Source organism: Heptranchias perlo, chromosome 23 (assembly GCF_035084215.1).
Source record: "Heptranchias perlo isolate sHepPer1 chromosome 23, sHepPer1.hap1, whole genome shotgun sequence".
NCBI lineage: Eukaryota > Metazoa > Chordata > Chondrichthyes > Hexanchiformes > Hexanchidae > Heptranchias > Heptranchias perlo.
The window spans coordinates 37,593,525-37,615,571 of NC_090347.1; the positions used below are offsets into that span (position 1 = coordinate 37,593,525).

At 43.7% G+C, this 22,047-nt stretch overlaps 1 protein-coding gene across 1 annotated transcript in view; it reads right to left on the reverse strand.

Annotated features, from left to right (window-relative positions):
* Positions 1–988: 988 nt before the first annotated feature.
* dhrs7cb (dehydrogenase/reductase (SDR family) member 7Cb) overlaps positions 989–22,047 on the reverse strand; it is a 34,843-nt gene continuing 13,784 nt past the window's right edge. The window contains exons 3-7 of the mRNA XM_068004345.1: positions 20,249–20,361; positions 17,713–17,923; positions 16,595–16,687; positions 9,844–9,999; positions 989–8,057 (exon numbers count right to left, since the gene is read on the reverse strand). Coding sequence (XP_067860446.1) covers positions 7,852–8,057; positions 9,844–9,999; positions 16,595–16,687; positions 17,713–17,923; positions 20,249–20,361 — 779 coding nt within the window. The 3' untranslated portion in view covers positions 989–7,851. The remainder of the gene's footprint in view (positions 8,058–9,843; positions 10,000–16,594; positions 16,688–17,712; positions 17,924–20,248; positions 20,362–22,047) is intronic.

Below are 22,047 nucleotides of genomic sequence, written 5' to 3' on the forward strand. Positions count from 1 at the left end.
GTCCTTTCTTAAATAAGGAGACCAAAATTGTACACAGTATTCTAGATGTGGTCTCACCAATGCCCTGTACAACTGTAGCAAAACATCTTTACTTTTAAATGACAACATATCTTACTTTTGTCCTAAATGAATTTAAATTGATGATACAGATGGAAACATTTTCTCATTTTGTGTGTGTGGGGCATTGTAGAGAGTTAGTTCAGGTTATTAAAGGGGGCAGCATCTTCAGGAAAGGCAGTTAACGTGGGTTTTTTTTGGGAAGAGAAGAAGCAGAAGAGCCAGATGCCACTTTCATCCCAGTGTCATGTGCAGGTGATGTAATGATGTATGTCACTCTGATTTTGTATCATTAGCTTGTAAAGAAGTAAAGAACAGCCTGGTCTGAAAACGGCATCTTAGAGCCAACTTAGACACTATAGGAAGTCTGCTGTAAAACATCTTAAATATAGTTGTCATTTTTTAAAGCATTTTCTTCTTGTTAATTAATGAGATGACAAGAAAGGCCTAGGCAGTTTATTATAAGACTAGTGCCAACTAAGCCCATGTAAACCTTGGTCTGTTTCAATGCTTAAAGCAAGTATTAGTCAGTCTATTAACCCAGGCAAAGCAGCATGGTTTATCATTTTTGTTATTCACGAGGAAGGGTTTGAAGTTAAGCAAAGTGAGTCTATGACATCTGTCGGTTCGTCTCTGGACATTAAAGAGTTAACTGGCATTTGCACGTCAGTGAGCAGAGCTCGGTACAAATGCATACAATCTCAGAGCTTCGTGCTCAGACCGCAGCTTTGCCTGAACAAAGAGCTATGCACCCCTTTAGTATAACTAGATGCTGCCAATTCACACCACTCTAAGGCAGGTACTAGCAACAAGCCTGTACCTGCAGTTTAAGAAGTCCAGTCGTCATTTCAGGAATTATTATATTCTTAGTAAAAATTCTTATTAAGAACCCTGCCATGTAATTCACAGAGAAGGTCATCGAGAACAGACGCAGAGGGGAGAATGAAATATATTGTTTTATTAGTGGAAACCCCCACAGGGTAGTAAGAGATTGCATGTTAAAGTTGTAACATTGAAGAGTTCACAAGCAAGTTGTATATTTTTTTCTTGCATTAAACAATATTTCATATAAACCTGTTCAGTCTACATTACGGACTAGAAATCACAGTTGGCAGAACTAGTAGATGAATACTGAATATGTCCTCCATTTCTCTGTCAGCTTTTTAAATGCAGGCATTAACCCATTTATTTTAAGTGGCTTAATCCTTCCACTAAATTAGCAAACAGAGGAATGTCATACAATGCACTGTGTCCGTTCTCTAATATCGTCAATTGTAATTTCATCAGTGCAGAATTAACTGAATTCAGGGCATGTTTCTCAAGTTCCTACATTAAAAAAACAATAAGGATGGGGCTCCCTTAATCACATAGTGGGTGAATGCACTGCATGGTGTGGAACTAAACTACACAGGTTCAGGTTCAATCCCCAATCAATACTGAGTTGGCTAATCTCAGTAGGGAGTACCGCAATTATACCTCAGTGCATCTAAGGCATAGGAGCAGAAAATCCAGCCAGGGTTCCTGCTTTACATATGTTGGAACATGCACGTGCGTGGGACGTCAGTGAGAATAGGATCATGACTTAGCCGCGGCACCTTTCAAAAATCGAATAACACTCACCATCTACACTCACAACCAGGGGAGTGCTGGTACCACGTCGAACCATATGTTAGGATGTGCCAGCATCATCAGGAGAGGACAGGAGAAAATGGGGTGGGAGGGGGGGGTGCAAAAAACCCAAGTAATTATTTTTATTTATGATTGCAGAAATACTAAATCATTATCTGGGTATGGTGTCACAGCGATAATTGCATCAAGTGATTTTTTTTTACAAATATGAAAATAGCTATTAAAATGTAGTCTTCAGGTATAAATGAACAAATGATACAAACCGAAATGCATCATGAAACAGCACCGTGATGCAGTGAGTATCTAAACTCACAAGGTGCATTGTGTGTGCTTGTGAGAGTTGAAGTGTTTTTTTTGTTGATTGGTTTGTTTTTTGGTGACTATGAAATGATAGTCGGTCAACAAGCTTTATACCCTACAGAGATATCAGATATGTAGCAAATAGAAAGTGTGTTTAATTATACAGATAGATATTCATAGAATCATAATAATGACAGCACAGAAGGAGGTCATTCAGCACATTACGAACGTGCTGGTGCTAACTCGTCTGCTCTAATCCCACTTTCCTGCCTTTCATCCAAAACAAACCTTATTGTTATTTATAAAATAAATTTAAATAATGGCAAACTGATTTCATTTCAATTAGGGGCCATTATGTGTGGTGCACATTTGCTTCCTTGCACTATGGTTACATATCTTTGCATCATTAAAAAAAAATCAAATTTAGAGCAGTATGTCCCTCAAGACAAACCATTTACTCTACCTAAAGCTTCATTGTTTTGTTGTTGCTGAAAACTGAATCCTCTACAGAAACATGTTAAGGGGTTAAGATTGTCGCACAAACAAATGATTTCAACCACGAGTTGAAGGAAAATAGGAACATAGGAACAGGAGTAGGCCATTCAGCCCCTCGAGCCTTTTCCACCATTCAATCATGACGGATCTGTATCTTAACTCCATTTACCCGCCTTGACTCCGTAACCCTTAATACCCTTACCTAGCAAAAACCTATCAATCTCAGTTTTGAAATTTTCAATTGACCCCAGCCTCAACTGCTTTTTGGGGAAGAGAATTCCAGATTTCCACTACTCCTTGCGTGAAGAAGTAATGGAGAGGGTTGATGAGGATATTGCGGTTGATGTGTATATGGACTTTAAAAAGGCGTTTGATAAAGTACTACATAATAGACTTGTTAGCAAAATTGAAGCCCATGGGATTAAAGGGACAGTGGCTTCATGGATACAAAATTGGCTAAGGGACAGAAAGCAGAGAGTAGTGGTGAACGGTTGTTTTTCAGACTGGAGTCTGCAGTGGTGTCCCCCGGGGTTGATGTTGGGACCACTGCTCTTTTTGATATATGTTAATGACCTGGACTTGGATATACAGGGCATAATTTCATAGTTTGCAGATTACATGAAACTCAGAAATGTAGTAAACAGTGAGGGGGATAGTGATAGACTTCAGGAGGACATAGACAGACTAATGAAATGGGCATGGCAGATGAAATTTAATGCAGAGAAGTGTGAAGTGATACATTTTGGTAGGAAGAATGCGGAGAGGCAATATAAACTAAATGGTACAATTTTAAAGAGGGTACAGGAACAGATAGACATGGCGGTGTATGTACACAAATCTTTGAAGGTGGCAGGACAAGTTGAGAAGGCTGTTAAAAAGGCATATGGAATCCTGGGCTTTATTAATAGAGGCATAGAGTACAAAAGCATGGAAGTTATTCTAAACCTTTATAAAACACTGGTTAGGCCTCAGCTGGAGTATTGTGTTCAATTCTGGGCGCCACACTTTAGGAAAGATGTCAAGGCCTTAAAGAGGGTGTAGAGGAGATTTACTGGAATGGTACCAGGGATGAAAGACTTCAGTTACGTGGTGAGACCATAGAAACTGGGGTTACTCTCCTTATAGCAGAGATGGATAAAGGGAGATTTGATAGACGTGTTCAAAATCATGAAGGGTTTTGATAGGGTAAATAAGGAGAAACTGTTTCCAGTGGCAGAAGGGTCGGTAACCAGAGGACACAGATTTAAGTTCTTTTGCCAATTACCCAGATGTACTTCCTAAAAGGGTGGTGGAAGCAGTTTCAGTAATAACTTTCAAAAGGGAATTGGATAAATACTCGAAGGGGAAAAATTTGCAGGGCTATGGGGAAAGAGCAGGGGAGTGGGACTATTTGGATAGCTCTTTCAAAGAGCCGGCACAGGCACAATGGGCTGAATGGCCTCCTTCTATGCTGTATCATTCTATGATTCCTGACAGCACCCCTGAATGGCCCAGCTCTAATTTTAAGATTATGCCTCTTGTTCTAGACTCCCCCACCAGAAGAAATAGTTTCTATCTAAATGTGGCAAAAGTTGCAAAATTCATAAGCAAGTTAGAAACCTGATCAATGTAATTTTTGCCTAAACACTTTAGTCCTATCAGTATGCACACTTTCCCTGTGTGCCTTTCTTTTGCTGTAACCCAGTTCATCCTCTCTGACCTGGAGGGCCAGACTGTCCAGCCTGACTCCAAAGATACAACATCAGTGCTGCTCCTGGCCCAAGTGCTTTGAGGTGCTGTGGTATAAGGCTGATTAATTGTCTCAGTGTATGATCCAGTAGAATTAATTGGATGCAGCTTGTCTCCTACTGGCTCCAACTGATGTCATAGAGAGACAAAGGATAAAAGTGAGAGAAAATCGGCAGAAAAGAAAACAAAAGGTAGAACATTAGAAACAGGAGTAGGCCATTCGGCCCCTCCATTCTATCAGATTGTGGCTGATCCGCACCTCAACTCCACTTACTCGCCTTTGCTCCATATCCCTCGATACCCTTACCCAACAACAATCTATCAATCTCAGTCTAGCATCCGCAGCCTTTTGGGAGAGAGAGTTCCAGATTTCTACTACCCATTGTGTGAAAAAGTGCTTCCTGAATTCCCAGCTCTAATTTTTAAGATTATGTCCCCTCGTTCTTGATTCCCCCACCAGAGGCAAGGCTGCTCCAAGGTTCTCAGACTCCTCACTCCAGGTGCTGCTCGATGGGGTCAGGAGGAGGAGGGAAACGTTTTTCCCAGCGGACGGGAGGAAGTGGCCTGCCTCTGCCACCAAGAAGGCCTGGCTGGAGGTGGCAGAGGAGGTCAGCAGCAGCAGTAACATCTCCCGAACCTGGGTCCAGTGCAGGAAGCGCTTTAATGGCCTAACCAGGTCAGCCAAAATGAGTATACTTACGCATTCTCCCACATTCCGTCTTCCACATCACCTCCACCACCACACACCTCCTTCTGCACTGCCACCACAACGCTCTCGCATCACTCCTCACATCCACTCAACTATCATCCTCACCTTGCCTGCACTTACTCACCGCCCCAATTCCCATCTAAACACTACCACGCAACCCAATCCTCATACAATCTCATGGCCATGTCTCACACTCACCCTCCCACGCATCTCCCTCACGGTCACCCCCACCCACACCAATGCATGCAGCGGGTCACCATGCAACCATCACTCAATCACACCTCTCTGTGTTTTGCCTTGATAGGAGAAGAGATGCCAGAAGGCCCAGGAGAGGGATGATGGCAAAAGGGGACATGGAAGTGCGGACGCCACTCAAAGCGCTTCCATGTCTCACCCGTTGCCCCCCTCAACCAGTACCCGCAATGCTGCCTCCTCTCCAGGTGGCCGAGTCTGCCCCTGCACAGGTGCAGGTGGAGCAGTCTTTGGAGGGGCCCTCATGGGCACCGAAATCCAGAGGGCGTCCGCGCAAAGCATCTAATCGGTCAGGGCATGGACAAGAGCAACCTGCCACTACACCTCTGCTCCAGCCACAGGGGAGGCACCACGTAGGAGTAGTAGGAAGCGTAAGCCAAAGGTTTTGTGAGCACAAAGGGGATGCACAAGGGTGTTTGACGGTTTGTCATGTTTTTTATTTGTATTTGTTTTCTTTCACATTCACAATAAATCTTATTATCACCACTACTGCCACGTCTTGCCCATTCTTGACTGGCTTGTGATATAGGTCCCTTTCATGAGGTTCACCATGAACACGCACACTTGATGCCACCCATTGGGTCATTCTACAGTGGGTGTAGGTGTAGTTGCACCACTGTTTTGTGCAGGGGGCAGGGGAGGAGGGTGGTGTGGCCGCTCCTCTGTCCAGGTGATGAGGACTGGACTCTTCACAATGTCTGATGTCAGGAGAACCGTTCACATATCAGTGACTCCCTGGCCTCACGAGCAGCCTGGTAAGCCGTTGTTCTGCCCATGGGTTGCTTGTCCTCCTCGGCCTCCTCCTCCTCCTCAATGTGGGTGGCAGATGTGGATGGGGCCTCCTCAAGTGGCACCCCTCTCTGTTGTGCCGTGTTGTGAAGGGCACAACAGACGACTATAATGCGTCCCACTCTGTGTGGCGCGTATTGAAGCGCTCCCCCAGAATGATCAAGGCACCTGAAGCGCATCTTGAGCAGCCCTATAGCCTGCTCAATTGTAGACCTGGCAGCGATGTGGCTGTCATTATATCGACGCTGTGGCTCAGTCGTGGCATTCCTCAGAGGTGTCATAAGCCACGTGTGCAGGGGATATCGCTTGTCCCCGAGGAGCCATTCCTTGCAGGTGTTGGGTACGTGGAAGAGGGGCGGGACAGTGGACTCCCTGAGGATGAAGGAATTGTGGCAGCTGCCAGGTTATCTGGCGCACACGTGAAGGAATCTCTTGCGGTGGTCACAGATGAGCTGAATGTTCATGGAGTGATAGCCCTTCCTGTTGATGAACAGTCCTGGCTCGTGTGGAGGTGCTCGTATTGCTATATGGGTACAATCGATTACACCCTGCACCCTTGGGAAGCCAGCCACAGCGTGGAATCAAACTGCCCTCTCCGTCTGGCTGAGGTCATCCATGGGGAAGTTGATATAATGCAAGGTCCTGCAGAACAAGCCGTCGGTGACCTGCCTTATGCACTTGTGTGCAGACAACTGAGAGACCCCGGCGATGTCCCCGGTGGCACCCTGGAAGGATCCGGAGCCGAAGAAGTTGAGGGCAGTGGTGACTTTGACAGCAACAGGTAAGAAGATGCTGCTCGGTCCATCCAGGAGCAGCTCGTCATGAAGGAGGCTGCAGATGTCCGCGACTGCCTGGCGACTGACTCTGAGCCTCCGTGTGCACTGCTCCTCACAGAGGTCCAGGAAGCTGAGCCTCAGTCTGTTGACCCCATGGCGAGGGTAGTGCCCTCTGCGACGCATCTCTCTCTGCAGTTGCCCTCCCTTCTGCTGTGCAGGTGGATGTGTCACAGCACTGTGTTGTGGAGCTCCACGTGTCTGAGGTGGACAGTGTGGCCGGCGAGGCTGGTGATGCTGTTCGTCCTCCGAGGAGGTCATGACTTCAGCTATGGTGGCCCCCATCCAGAAGATGTACGTTTGAGGGGGTCCACAAGGTAGGTAAATGTGTCTGCACACTGGGGTTGAGGTTCCAAGTTGGTGAATTTGATTGTTAGGAGGAGGGTGGTGGAGGCCAAACTTTGTCTAAAGTGACAGAGTGACCTCCTGCAATGAATGAGGGTCTCCCCCCCCCAACACCTGTCAAATGGACCTTTGCAGCTCCCACTGGCTGGTGGCTGCAACACGTCTGTTTCAACTGGGAGTGTTTCCCCCAGTATGGGAAATACACTCAGTTGACATGAAAATCCCATCCCTCCTAAAATATCCTCCCAATCAGGTCTGCAAACGACCTGAACTACGTAATTAATTGTTTTAAATGGGATCCCACCGGCTTTAATTGCTGGTGGGAGCCCCGCATGCGGGGGGCTGCGTGCGCATGTAAGCGCGTCATTGGGGAACCCGGAAGTGGGTGGGTTGGAGCCGGGCTCCGGACCCGCCCCGGGAATCCCCAATTTTAGCAGCCCCCCCCCCGCCATGAACGCACCCGCTCTGCCATCCGAAAATTGACCCCAAAGTCTCTAAAAGTGAAACATGATAGAACTCACTTGCCAGAATAGAAAGATGAAATATGTGGGAAAGTGGACTGATGATTATGTAAGAAGCAATTCTAAAAATGTAGACAAATTAAGAGAGATGAGTGGATCAGAAAGAAAGATTAAGCATAAGACGTGGAAGAGGCAGAAGGAGATATGGAGCAGTAACAATGTCGAAACAGTGAGGTACAAGCAAAGAAAATTATTACTCTTCCTCCGCTGTGGGTTGGGTTGAGATTCCAGCAGCAACAATTGCAAAAAAGATCTCAGGGAAGAATGTTCTTAAATAGATAAATGCCTTGGGCACAGGGTTTCCAATCATCACCTCCTTGCTGCCTCTGTTCACTGTGTACAGCACTTCCTCGGCTACTTCCACTGGGTGAACACCATAGGCCAACTTCCTGAAAAAAACTAAATAGCACAAAACAATGAAAGAAAGAATATAACTAACATGTCTCCCAACCCCATTTCCTCTGATTTACCTATTGCCACTTTAATTATTCTCGGATCATTGTCCTTCAACCAAGGTCTCATTTGTCTGTTCTGTTGGTTCAGGTGAACATTTAAGATCGCGTGGCACTATCCAAAGAAGAGCAAAGGACTCTGGCCAATATTCTTGGTCAACAAACTGATAGCACAAAAAAACAATTAGCTGGTTATTCATAATGGGGCATAACTTACTCAGCTCGCGCGCCATTCCTCGATGGCGTCCTGTCCAACTGCCGTCAAATCCATCGGAGCAAGTTCGCGAATGTGCGCGTGCGCATTAAAACACCAAAATCGCGAACTTGCTCCGATTGGTTTACCGGAGTTTTGACAATCAATACAATCAGCAAACGTCCGTAAACTTACCCATCTGCCCAGCTGGAACGAAGATACTTACGCCACGAGAAGGTACGCTTGAAAATACCAGCCCTACACTACTTTTTAAAAGCACAGAGACTTATGATGACTGCAAAATAACAAAAAATTTAATTTTAAAAGTGTGGAATGTCTAATTATTCTTATTTTAATATTTTTTGATCTTTAAAAAAAATGATTAAAAAAAATAAATTAACTTTTAATTTTTGTATGTTTCAGTACATTATAAATCATTTCCTTGCCTTTTTATAATAAGGCATGTTATAATGTTAAATTTTTATTTAGACTAACATAGGGAATGTCACTTTAAATGAATGAGTATTACTGCCTGCTTTTGGGCGGGGCTCGCATTCTCACAGTTTTTGCATGCGCACATGGCCTGCGCTGATCTCGGAGCGCGCCACTGGAGAAGGTTACAAAATTAAGCAAGTGGACGTCGTGGCCTACGCAGTGGGTACTTTTTATCTGCAGAATGTGCGGAGAGCCTCGCCACGCCGGTTGGAGCAAGTTCCAGCCCATTATTGGATGTTACTGTACGCAAAAAGCCTGCTGTATTTGCTTACATAACAACAGTTATGGTATTTCAAAGTAATTCGTTGTAATTGAAGTGCTTTGAGATGTTTCTGACAGACATGATATGGCGCTAAATAAATGCAAGTCTTTCTTTCTGGTTGGGAGGGTTGATCTGCTAGCATTGCAATCAACAGCCAAGAAGTGTGGGACTTCTTTAACTGTTACAACACCAAATTTCCCAAAATGTGAATGCATTGAAAATCCAGGGTTCTGCTAATCAGAACGGTTGGTTCTGAAAGTTTCTAAATTTCATATGAAATAAAGAGGCAAATTCTCCTCAGGTTTTCAAAGAGTAAAATGTTAGACTAGCATATAACAGGAATAGTTATAGCGAAGTTAGGAATAGAATAATAAGGATTTGTTTATACAATGCATGCTGAGTAAAAGATAACATTTAATGAATCTCAGATAGGTGTCAGGTCACAACACCAGTTCCTAGATGTAAATGCTGATTTGCTTAAAAATCAATGTCAAGATAAAGATTTGCTACTTTTTTTTTGCTGAATTTAGGGATGACCCCAAGGAATTTGACCTCGGCTTCAGTGAAATTTAGGTCGTCTAATTCCAAAAGCAAATTAAAACTCAGGTTTTCTCAATCAAAAATAAATTGGTTTCAACCTTCCGAAGACTCAGACACATCTGTGGACTCGGGATACATTTCAATTATAGAAATGCTCATACTGATAGATTTTTTTTTTCTTTTTCTTTTTCAAGATCTTTAGGGCCTCTTTTAAAAATGGTGAATAAATATAGTGATCCTTACATTTCCAAATGGACGCCTCCCAATTCCCAGCCTCCGGCATTTGGTGATAAGAGCGAATGAAAGTTGGGCTCACGGTGCTCACGGTGACCCCGAACTCTGCAACTTCAGCCCTCAGGCAGTCGATAAAGGCTTGTATCGCATGTTTAGAAGCCGCATCTACAAGGGGAACAGATGCACGGTAAGAATATAAATTTGTGGTTTATTGTTTATTTTAACAGAATACTGTTATTGTGTCTGTAAGTGAAACATTCTGCCATAAATAGGACCTTATTTTTTTGGTGAGTTGCTTCTTTCTTATAGAATCATAGAATCATAGACGTTTACAACATGGAAACAAGCCCTTCGGCCCAACATGTCCATGTCGCCCAGTTTATACCACTAAGCTAGTCCCAATTGCCTGCACTTGGCCCATATCCCTCTATACCCATCTTACCCATGTAACTATCCAAATGCTTTTTAAAAGACAAAATTGTACCTGCCTCTACTACTACCTCTGGCAGCTCGTTCCAGACACTCACCACCCTTTGAGTGAAAAAATTGCCCCTCTGGAGCCTTTTGTATCTCTCCCCTCTCACCTTAAATCTATGTCCCCTCGTTATAGACTCCCCTACCTTTGGGAAAAGATTTTGACTATCTACCTTATCTATGCCCCTCATTATTTTATAGACTTCTATAAGATCACCCCTAAACCTCCTACTCTCCAGGGAAAAAAGTCTCAGTCTATCCAACCTCTCCCGATAAGTCAAACCATCAAGTCCCAGTAGCATCCTGGTAAATCTTTTCTGCACTCTTTCTAGTTTAATAATATCCTTTCTATAATAGGGTGACCAGAACTGTACACAGTATTCCAAGTGTGGCCTTACTAATGTCTTGTACAACTTCAACAAGACATCCCAACTCCTGTATTCAATGTTCTGACCAATGAAACCAAGCAAGCTGAATGCCTTCTTCACCACCCTATCCACCTGTGACTCCACTTTCAAGGAGCTGTGAACCTGTATTCCTAGATCTCTTTGTTCTATAACTCTCCCCAACGCCCTACCATTAACGGAGTAGGTCCTGGCCCGATTCGATCTCCCAAAATGCATCACCTCACATTTATCTAAATTAAACTCCATCTGCCATTCATCGGCCCACTGGCCCAATTCATCAAGATCCCGTTGCAATCCTAGATAACCTTCTTCACTGTCCACGATGCCACCAATCTTGGTGTCATCTGCAAACTTACTAACCATGCCTCCTAAATTCTCATCCAAATCATTAATATAAATAACAAATAACAGCGGACCCAGCACCGATCCCTGAGGCATACCGCTGGTCACAGGCCTCCAATTTGAAAAACAACCCTCTACACCCACCCTCTGTCTTCTGTCGTCAAGCCAATGTTGTATCCCATTGGCTACCTCACCTTGGATCCCGTGAGATTTAACCTTATGTAACAACCTACCATGCGGTACCTTGTCAAAGGCTTTGCTAAAGTCCATGTAGACCACGTCTACTGCACAGCCCTCATCTATCTTCTTGGTTACCCCTTCAAAAAACTCAATCAAATTCGTGAGACATGATTTTCCTCTCACAAAACCATGCTGACTGTTCCTAATCAGTCCCTGCCTCTCCAAATGCCCGTAGATCCTGTCTCTCAGAATGCCCTCTAACAACTTACCCACTACAGATGTCAGGCTCACCGGTCTGTAGTTCCCAGGCTTTTCCCTGCCGCCCTTCTTAAACAAAGGCACAACATTTGCTACCCTCCAATCTTCAGGCACCTCACCTGTAGCGGTGGATGATTCAAATATCTCTGCTAGGGGACCCGCAATTTCCTCCCTAACCTCCCATAACGTCCTGGGATACATTTCATCAGGTCCCGGAGATTTATCTACCTTGATGCGCGTTAAGACTTCCAGCACCTCCCTCTCTGTAATATGTACACTCCTCAAGACATCACTGTTTATTTCCCCAAGTTCCCCAACATCCATGCCTTTCTCAACCGTAAATACCGATGCGAAATATTCATTTAGGATCTCACCCATCTCTTGTGGTTCCGCACATAGATGACCTTGTTGATCCTTCAGAGGCTCTACTTTCTCCCTAGTTACTCTTTTGCCCTTTATGTATTTGTAGAAGCTCTTTGGATTCACCTTTGCCTTATCTGCCAAAGCAATCTCATGTCCCCTTTTTGCCCTCCTGATTTCTCTCTTAACTCTACTCCGGCAATCTCTATACTCTTCAAGGGATCCACTTGATCCCAGCTGCCTATGCATGTCATATGCCTCCTTCTTCTTTCTGACTAGGGCCTCAATCTCCCGAGTCATCCAAGGTTCCCTACTTCTACCAGCCTTGCCCTTTACTTTATAAGGAATGTGCTTACCCTGAACCCTGGTTAACACATTTTTGAAGGACTCCCACTTACCAGACGTCCCTTTGCCTGCCAACAGACTCTCCCAATCAACTTCTGAAAGTTCCTGTCTAATACCTTCAAAATTGGCCTTTCCCCAATTTAGAATTTTAACTTTTGGGCCAGACCTATCCTTCTCCATAGCTATCTTAAAACTAATGGAATTATGATCATTGGTCCCAAAGTGATCCCTCACTAACACTTCTGTCACCTGCCCTTCCTTATTTCCCAAGAGGAGGTCAAGTTTTGCCCCCTCTCTAGTCGGGCCATCCACATACTGAATGAGAAATTCCTCCTGAATACACTCAACAAATTTCTCTCCATCCAAGCCCCTAATGCTATGGCTGTCCCAGTCAATGTTGGGAAAGTTAAAGTCCCCTACTATTACCACCCTATTTTTCTTGCAGCTGTCTGTAATCTCCTTACATATTTGCTCCTCAATTTCCCGTTGACTATTTGGGGGTCTGTAGTACAATCCTATCAACGTGATCTCTCCCTTCTTATTTTTCAGTTCTACCCATATCGACTCCGTGGGCGAACCCTCGGATATATCCTCTCTCACTACTGCCGTGATGTTCTCCCTAATCAAGAACGCAACTCCCCCTCCTCTCTTACCTCCTGCTCTATCTTTCCTATAGCATCTGTACCCTGGAATATTTAGCTGCCAGTCCTGCCCCTCCCTTAGCCATGTTTCAGTAATAGCTATAACATCCCAGTCCCATGTACCCATCCATGCCCTGAGTTCATCTGCCTTGCCCATCAGACTTCTTGCATTGAAATAAATGCAGTTTAATCTAGACTTCCCTTGGTCTTTGCCGTGCTTTCTCAGACCATTTGTCCGGTCATGTTTTGTACACTCTCCCTTACTGCATTTTGTTTCTGTCACCACTTTACTTCCCACTGACTTCCTGCATCGATTCCCATCCCCCTGCCACTTTAGTTTAAACCCTCCCCAACAGCACTAGCAAACACTCCTCCTAGGACATTGGTTCCAGTCCTGCCCAGATGCAGACCGTCCAATTTGTACTGGTCCCACTTCCCCCAGAACCGGTTCCAATGTCCCAGGAATTTGAATCCCTCCCTCTTGCACCATCTCTCAAGCCACGTATTCATCCTAGCTATCCTGTCATTCCTACTCTGACTAGCCCGTGGCACTGGTAGCAATCCTGAGATTACTACCTTTGAGGTCCTACTTTTTAGTTTAACTCCTAACTCCCTAAATTCAGCTTGTAGGACCTCATCCCGTTTTTTACCTATATCGTTGGTACCTATATGCACCACGACAACTGGCTGTTCACCCTCCCCCTCCAGAATGTTCTGCAGCCGCTCCGAGACATCCCTGACCCTTGCACCAGGGAGGCAACATACCATCCTGGAGTCTCGGTTGCGTCCGCAGAAACGCCTGTCTATTCCCCTTACAATCGAGTCCCCTATCACTATAGCTCTGCCACTCTTTTTCCTGCCCTCCTGTGCAGCAGAGCCAGCCATGGTGCCATGAACCTGGCCGCTGCCACCTTCCCCTGGTGAGCCATCTCCCACAACAGTATCCAAAACGGTATACCTGTTTGAGAGGGGGATGGCCACAGGGGACCCCTGCACTACCTGCCTGCACCTCTTACTCTTCCTGGTGGTCACCCATTCACTTCCTGCCTGTACTGCCTTTACCTGCGGTGTGACCAACTCGCTAAACGTGCTATCCACGAGTTTCTCTGCATCGCGGATGCTCCACAGTGAGTCCACCCGCAGCTCCAGCTCCGAGATACGATCGGTCAGTAGCTGCAGGTGGACACACTTCCTGTGAGAATCCCTACGTGGTCAGTTTTCGGTAAAATATTAAGATGCCTACGTGGCAAAGAAGCAGAATGCAAAATGGTTAGAAAGGGTTAATTAGTTAGTAACTGAGATTGGTACAGGTGGCCTGGCCCTCCTGCTGGGCCATATGTTTGCGTAGTCAGCAGGCCTGCATTGTCTTATCAATGATAGGTCTTTGATGTGAGTCAAGGACTGGTCTGAATGTCTCCATGTTTATGGCAGATCAATATAGGTAACGAGCTTAGCCAAAGTTGAAAGACATTCCAGGTTGGGAGATAAGGAACAGAAGGGACAGGGAAGAACATTCCAAGTTGGAAGATGAGGAAGTATCCCCTTTGATGTCTAACAGCAACATGGTCAGCACATGATTATTTATGATTGGCCGGAAATAATGTAACCTCGCATGGCAACCTATGCCCGGCTTATGATTGGTGTTGACCCTCGTTAAGTATGTTCCAACCCTATTGATTTGTATAAAAACGTGTGGATTTCTGTATGTTGTTGTTCTTGCTCTGCCAGCATAGAGGGACTCTATCAGGAGTCCAAATCAATGCTGCAGACTAAGAACCCTGCTATTAAAGTTGTGCTGAACTTTAAAATGTATTCGACTTCAGTTATTACTGAACCAGACTGAGGGGAAAGAATCCAGATCACCACCTGCACACATGGTCGGCAGGGACACTGGTAGTGTCCATGACTTCCCACATCCTGCAGGAGGGGCATATTACGGGTGCGAGGTCTGCTGCCATCAAAGTAAGAGATTGTTTTTTTACGCAGCGAGTTGTTATGATCCGGAATGCACTGCCTGAAAGGGTGGTGGAAGCAGAGTCAGTAGCAACTTTCAAAAGGGAACTGGATATATACTTGAAAAGGAAACATTTGCAGGGCTATGGGGAAAAAGTTGGAGAGTGGGTCTAATTGGATAGTTCTTTCAAAGAGCTGGCAGAGGAATGATGGGCCGAATGTCCTCCTTCTGTGCTGTAGGATTCTATGGTATCACTGTTGGGAATGAGCACTATCCTATTTAGAGCATCCAGTGTCAACATCAAGCATCCTCGGGTAACTTATATTATGACCAGATAAAAATAAAGCTCCCACCATTCTGCTTCAACTATGAAGGTTAACTCCAATCTCAGAGCAGCACCTGCTACTGCACCACTATGAATTTCTAATTCCAATTTCCACACCAGGCATCTTTACAGCCGTTCGGAGTGAGGCTGCAAGTGTAATGCAATCGTTTGATGAAATGTGGGCAGTTTTGTGCTGTGGGGAGCCAGTGCATACTAGGAATTGGTTTGAGACTGCCAGAACTCATGTACGATCTTCAACCTTCTCTCTCGACTGTAGAGCTTGAGCTTCCATAATCGTTCCTCATTGCTCTTTACGCTCGGGATCATTGAATTATATAGAATTACATAGAACGTACAGCACAGAAACAGGCCATTCGGCCCAACAGGTCCATTCTGGTGTTTATACGCCACACGAGCCTCCTCCCTCCCTACTTCATCTAACCCTATCAGCATAACCTTCTATTCCTTTGTCCCTCGTGTGTTTATCTAGCTTCCTCTTGTTCTTGTTGCTCTCCTGCGCACCCTCTGTAATGTTTTTACATTGTTTTTGTGCATTATTTTGGCCATGTTCTATGGAAAGATTATAAGGATGTTGCATGGGGCAGGTTTTGAAGCCGTGATATGCAATCAAAATAGTAAAGAAGTTATAGGATGCAGGTCTTTGAATTGATGTGAACAGGATCATCCCTGCCCCTGTTGATGCCTGTACCTGTTTATTCAATGTAAATGACAATGCTTAAAACCTAATTAAAATCCTACACATGTGGGGACCACCAGTCAAAGAATCATAGGGACAAGGCCCTTCTCTTGTTTAAACATTGAAAATGAATATTAAAATTAATTTTAAAAGATTGGCTAATCCCTGAACATACTGAAGGAGTATTGTCACCTAGGAATTGTCATCTAGAGTTTGCAAGCCAAACATTTCTGCATGGGAAATTGTGATGGATTTTAAATGGCAGTGAACAAAATCAGAGTTATATTATGGCCTTTGTTGAACTATAGGAATTTGTGGCTTAAAAGCCATTAATTCCAAATTACACTGTGCTTTTAGTATCCATCCCCTGTAAAAATCCCAGCAACATTTAAGAAAATATTAGACGGTCTTTCATGATGTTGCTCACAGTAAGTTGGATGATATGCTGCTTTATAAGGGAAAGAGTGTTATACCATGTAATTCATAATGAATTACTCTGCTAAGTTGGAGCTGTGTCCCTTTAAGGCTATTAAGTCTAATTGTAAACACAGCCTCAGGTTATTCAGTAGTTAAATAATGTTGCTTGGTCAGCAACATTGCAGATTGGAATGTATTTCAGGCTGGAGGTTAGAAGCGCTGGACAGAAGCAGCCACCATTTTAAGACTGTTTTGCATGTATAACAAAGTGTGATGTCCAGAGTGTGACGTCCGCATGCACTTACATACCCTTTTTAATATATTAATAGATATGCCAATCGGAGTCTTTGTAAAACTTACAGGCTGCGCGGAATGGAAGTCCTAATTTTCCCTGGATACTGTTGACTAACACAATCTGGCCACTATGTCTGGAGATCATCGAGGGAAGAAGTTCTGTGAAGGGAAAGAAAATGACAGCTGTGATAGTTCGCAGAGACCTCTTCAATATTGTTCGTTTAACTATAAAAATCTGTATTGAAATTATGGTAAACCTATGCATTCCTGTGATGTTGTGCACGGATAAAAATGACTTAAATTAGATTGAATTACTATGAATTGACTCCCTGCGAGCACAGCTCCCCTCCAGGATTGCAGGATCACACAATTACCCCACTTATCTCCTCATGTGCTAAACAACGATCTTTTTCTAACCCGGTGGTCTGTATCATACCCTTGCTGCTAATTTTGCCATTTTCACATTAAAAGTGTCAACCAGAGTAATTCATTCGATGGTTTCCTATACTTCGTGAAATTCAGATTTCCAGCATCCGCGGTATTTTGCTTTCGTTAACCTTTTTAACTTCCCAGGTATCCCTGACATATGGAGTACACCACCTCGTTTCCTGTACACACTGTCTTTCCTGAACACTCTACTCTTGAATGTTGAATATATTACCATCTTCGAGGGTTAACTATGTTTCTGATATCGCTACTACATCATAATTTCTTACTGCAAAAGGCCTAAAGTTTGGGCCCCTCACTTCTAATGCTTCTAGCATTCACGTAAGTACACCGATTATCGATTCTTCTCCTCTAGCTCCTCTTCTAGCCCCGAGTACCTGTCTGTTACAGGAACTGTTTCCAATATTTCTCACTGAATTACTGCGTTCATACCTATCTTTTGGCTAACATCTACTCTGATCAGACTTGTTTGGTGTCCAGTTTCCTCTCTGTCCTCCATCCTCCCATCTAATTTAAATGATACTCAATAGCTACCACAATATTCCATGCATGTTTCATGGTCCCTGCCCGTTATTGGTGTAGCTCGTTTCTATTACAAGTTCTTTTTTTGTCCTGAAAACAATGCATTATTTATGAAAGTCAACTGTGCCACCAAGTCCCCCAACTTTTAAGTATTTCTTTTCATTATATAAGAAAATCGTGCTTGCATCATCCCACTGACTATGGCTATTGGTTACCTTTAGTCAGAGAAATTGGTCCAAAATAGTTTGCATCCATTATCTTCTTGTCCATTTCGAAAGGGACGTTGAGAGCACCTCCTTTAACTTTCAGACTGCTGTTGTTAATTAGCACGTCCACACACCCATAGGATTCAAGGATTTCCTTAGCTATCTCAGAGACGGTTTCTGTTTCACTCAGATCTAGAAGCACTAGCTTTGGACTAAACGTCTGAAAAAAAAAGTCACTAATAAATCCTTCTCATGTCACAGTTACATCCTAGATCCAAACAGTGACTGTATTTCTTTTCTTTAGTCAAAATGGATTGAATGTAAAAATATCATAAAATACAGAAACACATAAGTTGATTTGGATTCCATATTTGCATTCCACACAGGACAAATTACTGCAGCCAGCTGCCATGTTAGCACTGGTTATATCTCGTAAAAATATATTTTATTGCCTTTTTAAAAAAAAATTACCCCTCCAATTATCCTATTACCAGTCTTACCTTATTCCTACAAAAGTAAAAATATTGATCAGGGAACCTCAAGTACCAACACGTTATGCAGATTAGCACCTGCGTTACCATGGTAAATGAGGTTAAGATACAGATCAGCCATGATCTAATTGAATGAAAACGGGCTCGAGGGCCTGAATAGTCTTCTCCTATTCCTATGTTCCTAATACATACAGGAATGTAGTACAAGTGCGTTAAGTATTCGTGCACGACTTTGTTGACCAGAATTTCTACCCTACAAACTTCTAGCTTTTAAAAGGCATACTTCATATCACCGAGCCCTTCTTGATTTACCTAATTTCTCTTCCTACTATTTTCAACCTTGGTGTCCTATGTGATGACCTTTGCCCTTCACCTAGGTTTCTGAATTTTAAAAAAATTAGTCCAAAGTAGGGAAGGTAAGACAGTTCAATTTATGGATATCTCCTCATACCGTGTAAATTATATACTTCAGATCTTCTGCCGATGTACAACAACTTGCATTTATATTGTGCCTTTAACATAGTAAAACATCCCAAGGCTCTTCACAGGAGCGTTATCAAACAAAATTTGACACCGAGCCACATAAAGAGATATTAGGACAGGTGAGGTAGGTTTTAAGGAACATCTTAAAGGAGGAGGAGAGAGAGGCAGAGAGGTTCAGGGAGGGAATTCCAGAGCTTAGGGTCTAGGCAGCTAGTGGAGCGATTAAAATCGGGGATGTGCAAGTGGCCAGAATTGGAGGAGCGCAGAGATCGCGGAAGGTTGTAGGGCTGGAGGAGGGAGGGGCGAGGCCATGGAGGGATTTGAAAACAAGGATGAGAATTTCAAAATCGAGGCATTGCCGGACCGGGAGCCAATGTAGGTCAGTGAGCACAGTGGTGGTGGGCGAATGGGACTTGGTGTGAGTTAGGATACAGGCAGCAGAGTTTTGAATGAGCTCAAGTTTACAGAGAGTACAAGGTGGGAGGTTGGCCAGGAGAGCATTGAAATAGTTGAGTCCAGAGGTAACAAAGAGGGTTTCCAGCAGCAGATAAGCTGAGGCAGGGGTGGAGACGGGAGATGTTACGGAGGTGGAAGTCGACCGTCTTGGTGATGAAGCGGTTATGGGGTCAGAAGCTCATCCCAGGGTCAAATAGGACACCAAGGATACGAACAGTCTGGTTCAGCCTCAGACAGTGGCCAGGGAGAGGGATGGAGTCGGTGACCAAAGAACAGGGTTTGTGGCAGGGACCAAAGACAATGGCTTCAGTCTTCCCAATATTTAGTTGGAGGAAATTTCTGCTCATTCAGCACTGGATATCAGACAAGCAGCACTACAAATGAGAGACAGTGGAAGGGTAGAGAGAGGTGATGGTGAGGTAGAGCTGGGTGTCGTCAGTATAAATGTGGAACTTGACGTTGTGTTTTCAGATGATGTCGTCGAGGGACAGCATGCAGATGAGAAATAAAAGGGGGTCAAGAATAGATCCTTGGGGGACTCCAGAGGTAACAGTGTGGGAGCAGGAAGAGAAGCCATCGCAGGTGATTCTCTGTCTACAACTGGATAGATAGGAATGGAACGAGGCAAGGGCAGTCCCACCCAGCTGGACAACGGAGGAGAGGCTTTGAAGGAGGATGGTGCGGTCAAAGGCTTCGTTTTTCTGTCCCTGTTATAGATATCCTAGCCAAGACTGATAAAGCATGCCTTCGAGGAACAGTCCAAATCAATCGAGCCTGGAGTTCAAACACAAGGCTCCTGGTTGGGAAATCCATTTTTACTGTACTTCATGACTCTACGTAAATATAAGCAAGTTTCTTTCAGTCTTCTACAGTTTTGTGCTTTAAAACCACCACTCCTGATTATACTTATAGATTGACAAAATAACCAGTTACACAATCGCAACGTCAAATAGATAACCAGTAGCTCACATTCACCACACTTAATAATCAATGATAACGAAAGGAGAAACATGACAGGAGAAAATTGTATTATTTTTCAATCCCATCTGCATAATCTTGTTTAAAATAGGTGCTGGAACTGACAGGAAGAAATAGATTTCTATAAAGAAACTCACCCGACTAGGGTCGGCAACATCAATTAAGGCCTCTTGCAGGGCTTCTAACTTTTCCCAGTCATTGCCACACAAGACCATTCGACCTCCTCCACTGTGAAATACCCTGGAACATTCTGTTAAGCATTAAATTAAGCATACGGTAGCATTAAATTGAAGCAGACTTAAGTTCTATTTAAGTTTTCTTAGTCCAATGTAAAGATCCATTTCTATTTGTTGCAATGTAAAATATTTAGGCCTGGAGTTTCCTCCGCACTTGCGCCCAGAGACACCCGTAATCTGGCTGAAAACCAATTACGTGGCTTAAAAGATCGCCGAGTTTTGGGCATGAGTGAGTGATCCATGTAACTATAACCCGCCCAGGTCTCCTCGTTCTTTTATGTCCGTCCTTCAAACACTCTGTCCCAACGAATCTCCGCCCATAAAATTGGCCGTGTCCCCAACTCTCGAATGCCAGTATCCTCCAATTGCGCTTTTTCGGGGATTCCCTCAACATTGCGACCAGATTTTCAGACGCAGCAGGAAACTTTTTGTGCGTTTGAAAAAATTTATCCTCACTGAGACCTGCTCTGTATTACAATAGTGACTACGCTTCAAAAATACTTCAATGACTGTAAAACGCTTTGGGGTGTCCTGAGGTCATGAAAGGTGCTATATAAATGCAAGTCTTTCTTTCTTTTCCTTCATGTGCCCACTCTATTCCCCTATGCCTTTAATCCCCTTTCCTTCTTCCACCTGATTAACCTATTCTGAAATGTTGACATTGTCTCTGCTTCAATCATTAACCCTCATTGTGTAATCCACAACCTCACAACCCCCTGTATAAAAAGGCTTTCTCTCTACTAAATCTTTTACATTCAATCTTACATCTATTACCATTTGTTCTAGACCCCTCAATATAAGTCACTTCCCCTAAACCGCCACCATCTACAGGACATAAAATCAAACAAAAATGCACATATACACCAGAGTTTGCAATAACGTTTGCTTGTTAAACAGGACTTCTGTATCCTTCACTCACAGAATGTCACAGGTTAATTGCCAAGAACAGGAAGAGAGGACTGCATGCCTAAATATAGGCTTTACAACTGTCCTAAAGGCATTTTGATCACCCCCTATATATAACTTTAAACCATTTATGCTGATGAAAGGCTGTGTAGCTGATTCTGATATCAACGGTCAGTGATTTTGGCCATATCGTTTCCAAGGGCATTTTCCCATTTTTTTTTTAAAGAGTATGGTGTATAATAGGGAACAGACTTTCATTAAATGGACCACTGATGTGTTGGAGCTCAAGCAATTTTTTTTGTCTGGGTGTATAGTACTAGGTCAAACCTTGACACTGTCAAAATGTTCAAACCCTGAGATAAGAAAGTTTATTGAATGCTATAGTGCATCTCACTAACTTGCACGCTGTTCATTTGATGTGAATTTTTAAGAGACTGACATGGTACATTAAAAAAACTGCAGTGTTTATTTACAAAACCTACTGGGGGACTGGGTGGTAAAGTGTGTTACATCTCTGGACCTGGGTTTGAATCTAGCTTAGTTTGAATGGATTAATGTCTCCTCTGTCTGCTTACGATAATAGTCCTAGGTGAAATGATTTGGGGTAGTCTTTAATCATTTTTTATTTGGCATCAGCCTATATCTCAGAACTGGCACTAATTAGCATTCTTGACCATTACTAGTTTCTTGTCCTTTTTCTTTTGCATATTTTACATCATCGCTAATTAATTTGCTTACAGTCTGAATGAAATTCCACACAAAGAAAAGATGAGCAGAATAGTTTATCTGTCATT